Raw genomic sequence first — 2,769 nt, forward strand, 5'->3', positions numbered from 1 at the left:
CTGCTGACAGTAAAGATGAAGGAATTTGCTGTGTATATATGAGAGTCATGGATACTTGTTGCATTAAAAAGCATTAAATTAGAGTTGCTCATTCCTGTATAAACCCCGTTTTACAACAAGACATATGGTGGTCCATTATATCAACCTATTTTCCGGCATTTGAGACTTTCAGTAAACACCAGTGTTGTGATATTTGCCTGGTAACGGGTGTAAACTAAGTACAGAAAGCTCTGATCTGGGCCAGGTTTTTACATGCTTACTCTTTATATAAATTGAATTGGAGCTGCACAAAACATGATGAAGCAAAGATTGGAGGGAGGACTGCCTGATGACTCTAATGGCAAAAATGGGCAGGGCTATGAAGATTGTTCGGGGAACAGTTGGGGCATGATGGGAGCTGTTCTGTTTGAAAGATGAGGTCCAACTAAGCCAGGTTTATAGACTAAGCTAGTTTTATGAAACATCCCTCTGGTTATTGCAGAAAAGTCCAAACCCTGACCTACCAGGAGAGGGTGTAGAGGTTGGTTCAGTAACACTTGGCCTAGTGGCAGCTATAATTTTTAAATAGACATACAAAAAAAAACAAATGTATACTAAGTTATCAGACCAGGACATTTTTATGAATGGAAAAAACAAAACATTATACACTTTATTTAAAAACCAGCTGTTAGTCAGCCTTATATTTTGAGAATGTGTTTAAGAGCATCTACACAAATTACCAAACTAGAAAAGGTACAACTATTTTCCATGTGAAAGCCAGATTGTTCATTCTTTGTCTTTTCTAAAAAGTGCTTTAAATCAGTCCTACCTGTCTTTATCTATCCTGGGTCAGATCCTGATCGTTTGAAAAAGATGACAGGCAGTCAAGGCAGCAGAATAAAGCGTTAGCCTTGCTGCATGCAGTTAGCCAAGCCTTGTAGCTAAAGATGGTGTATTGTCTTAAACTGTTTTTGGACTGCTGATTAATTTTGATGTTCGGCTGATCAGGTCCGAGCAATTTCACCTCCAGCTTCTCTTGGTAAGTTTGATTTAAGGGATTTCACTTCCACGACTGGACCTGTCAATCACCCGCACTACGAATGTGAGGACAGTTCCTTCTAGCTCAGGCTGCAGCTCTCCTGCGCCCCCAGCCCTCTCATACTTCTGTATTGCAAAGGAGCCACTGTGCATGTACAACTTTTAATGAGGGTCTATGGCCAAAGATTTCTGCTACCTAGTTTGGAAATACGTCACCAATCTATCGAAAAACTAAACAGCTTTACTTGCAATTAAAGATTAAACATTAGTCTTGCACATCTAAAAATATGTATCAATACATTTCGAAATATTTTAACTTTAAAAAATTTTTTATGTCTTAAGTTTGGGTGGGTGGGTCGGCTCCGTAGCGCCCTCTATTGGCCAGCTGCCACTAACCTGGCCTCTAATCTGGAGCGTCAAACTAGTCCTTGAAGGACATGTCGAGCAGCTTTCTCATGTGTAGAAATGATTCCAGTGTCCTCAACTACAATTTATTACAACCAGTTGACTTTTTACATTTCTTAGAAAATAGAAGTTGTATACAATATTAAAAGAACAAAAACGCATTTCATTTAAAATACACATTAGATTAGAACATGTCGCAGAGACGGTAAGGATGAAGCTTCTAGGCTCGAAAGTTTTAAACCAGTCTGCAGAATAAATCTTCCAGGGTTAACCCAACCCCACCTCTGTCCAAAGTGCAGTCCGGCCAGGTCCACTTCCTTAAGAACCAACTGTTCCTGCGGCGGAGCTTTGACAGGAAACCTGGCCTCCATGAACCGAGTTGTCATGGTAACAGCTCATTGGGGATTTCCACGGTCCAGAGGTCACGATTCCCTCGAGTTTTCAAAGGCCCCTTTAGCCAGCGGGGATTAGACAGCTGCGTCAGGTGTTTCTCCTGTAGACCAATTAGAACGGCAGACCGCTCAAGATCCTGTAGCTCCGCCTCTGGCAAGGAAGCAGGACACACCCAGGTCTCGCCCACATCCACCAGTCCTTACAAAAACAGAAAAAAACAAAAACAGGTGATGCCTTCAGGGCCTAATTTTAGAAATGTAAATTTAATTGAAAACCGGACGCCCTGGGTATCCGCTTGCAGCGAGCCAGGTTTCAGTTATCTTGAGTAGGATTGTTTAAGCTAACTCTGAGTTTGTTCTACCTCCTTAAGCATTACAAATTTTCTCTACAGTCAATTTTATGTCAGACATTCTCACCCAGAACATCAATCTTATGATACAACAGCACTTTGTGTTTCTGCGATGGCCGAATGTCAAGGATGCTACTGTAGCATTTAGCCAGTTAGTTATAGTAGAGGTGCAAAGTGAGCTCCTTCGCAATCTTCTGGTCGTTCACAGCTTGGTGAGGTCTGGTTTTCATATAAGTGGAAATTTTCCCCTGCTAGTCATGCAGTCATACTAAATAAAGGAGATGGTTTTATGTCGTATTACATTTTTAAATCTGTTCAAGTAGGCCCGAAACTTTAATCTATAATTAATAATTGATTACAGCAGCCAAGCTGATATTTCACTCCAGGATGGAGTCACAGCCAAACAGGAACAGCCCAGATGAAGCTACTATGATGAGAAAAAGCAGATAAAATAAAGTTAGAGATTGAACTAACAGATTCTGCAGAATGGGAGAATAAAGACAGAATGAAGCAGAATGCCCTATGTCCTCCAGCAGTCTAAGCCTATAGCAGCATAACTATAGAGATAGCTCAGGATAACCTGAGCCACTCTAACTATAAGCTTT

The 2,769-nt window shown here is 41.0% G+C and overlaps 1 protein-coding gene across 1 annotated transcript in view; it reads right to left on the reverse strand.

The window, feature by feature from the left end:
• Nucleotides 1-1,494: 1,494 nt before the first annotated feature.
• Nucleotides 1,495-2,769, reverse strand: part of LOC107082665 (uncharacterized protein CXorf40 homolog) — a 4,994-nt gene continuing 3,719 nt past the window's right edge. Inside the window, exon 3 of the mRNA XM_015371451.1 lies at nucleotides 1,495-2,013. Within this exon, the coding sequence (XP_015226937.1) occupies nucleotides 1,805-2,013 (209 nt within the window). The 3' untranslated portion in view covers nucleotides 1,495-1,804. The remainder of the gene's footprint in view (nucleotides 2,014-2,769) is intronic.

Source organism: Cyprinodon variegatus, unplaced genomic scaffold (assembly GCF_000732505.1).
Source record: "Cyprinodon variegatus isolate N-32 unplaced genomic scaffold, C_variegatus-1.0 Scaffold58, whole genome shotgun sequence".
NCBI lineage: Eukaryota > Metazoa > Chordata > Actinopteri > Cyprinodontiformes > Cyprinodontidae > Cyprinodon > Cyprinodon variegatus.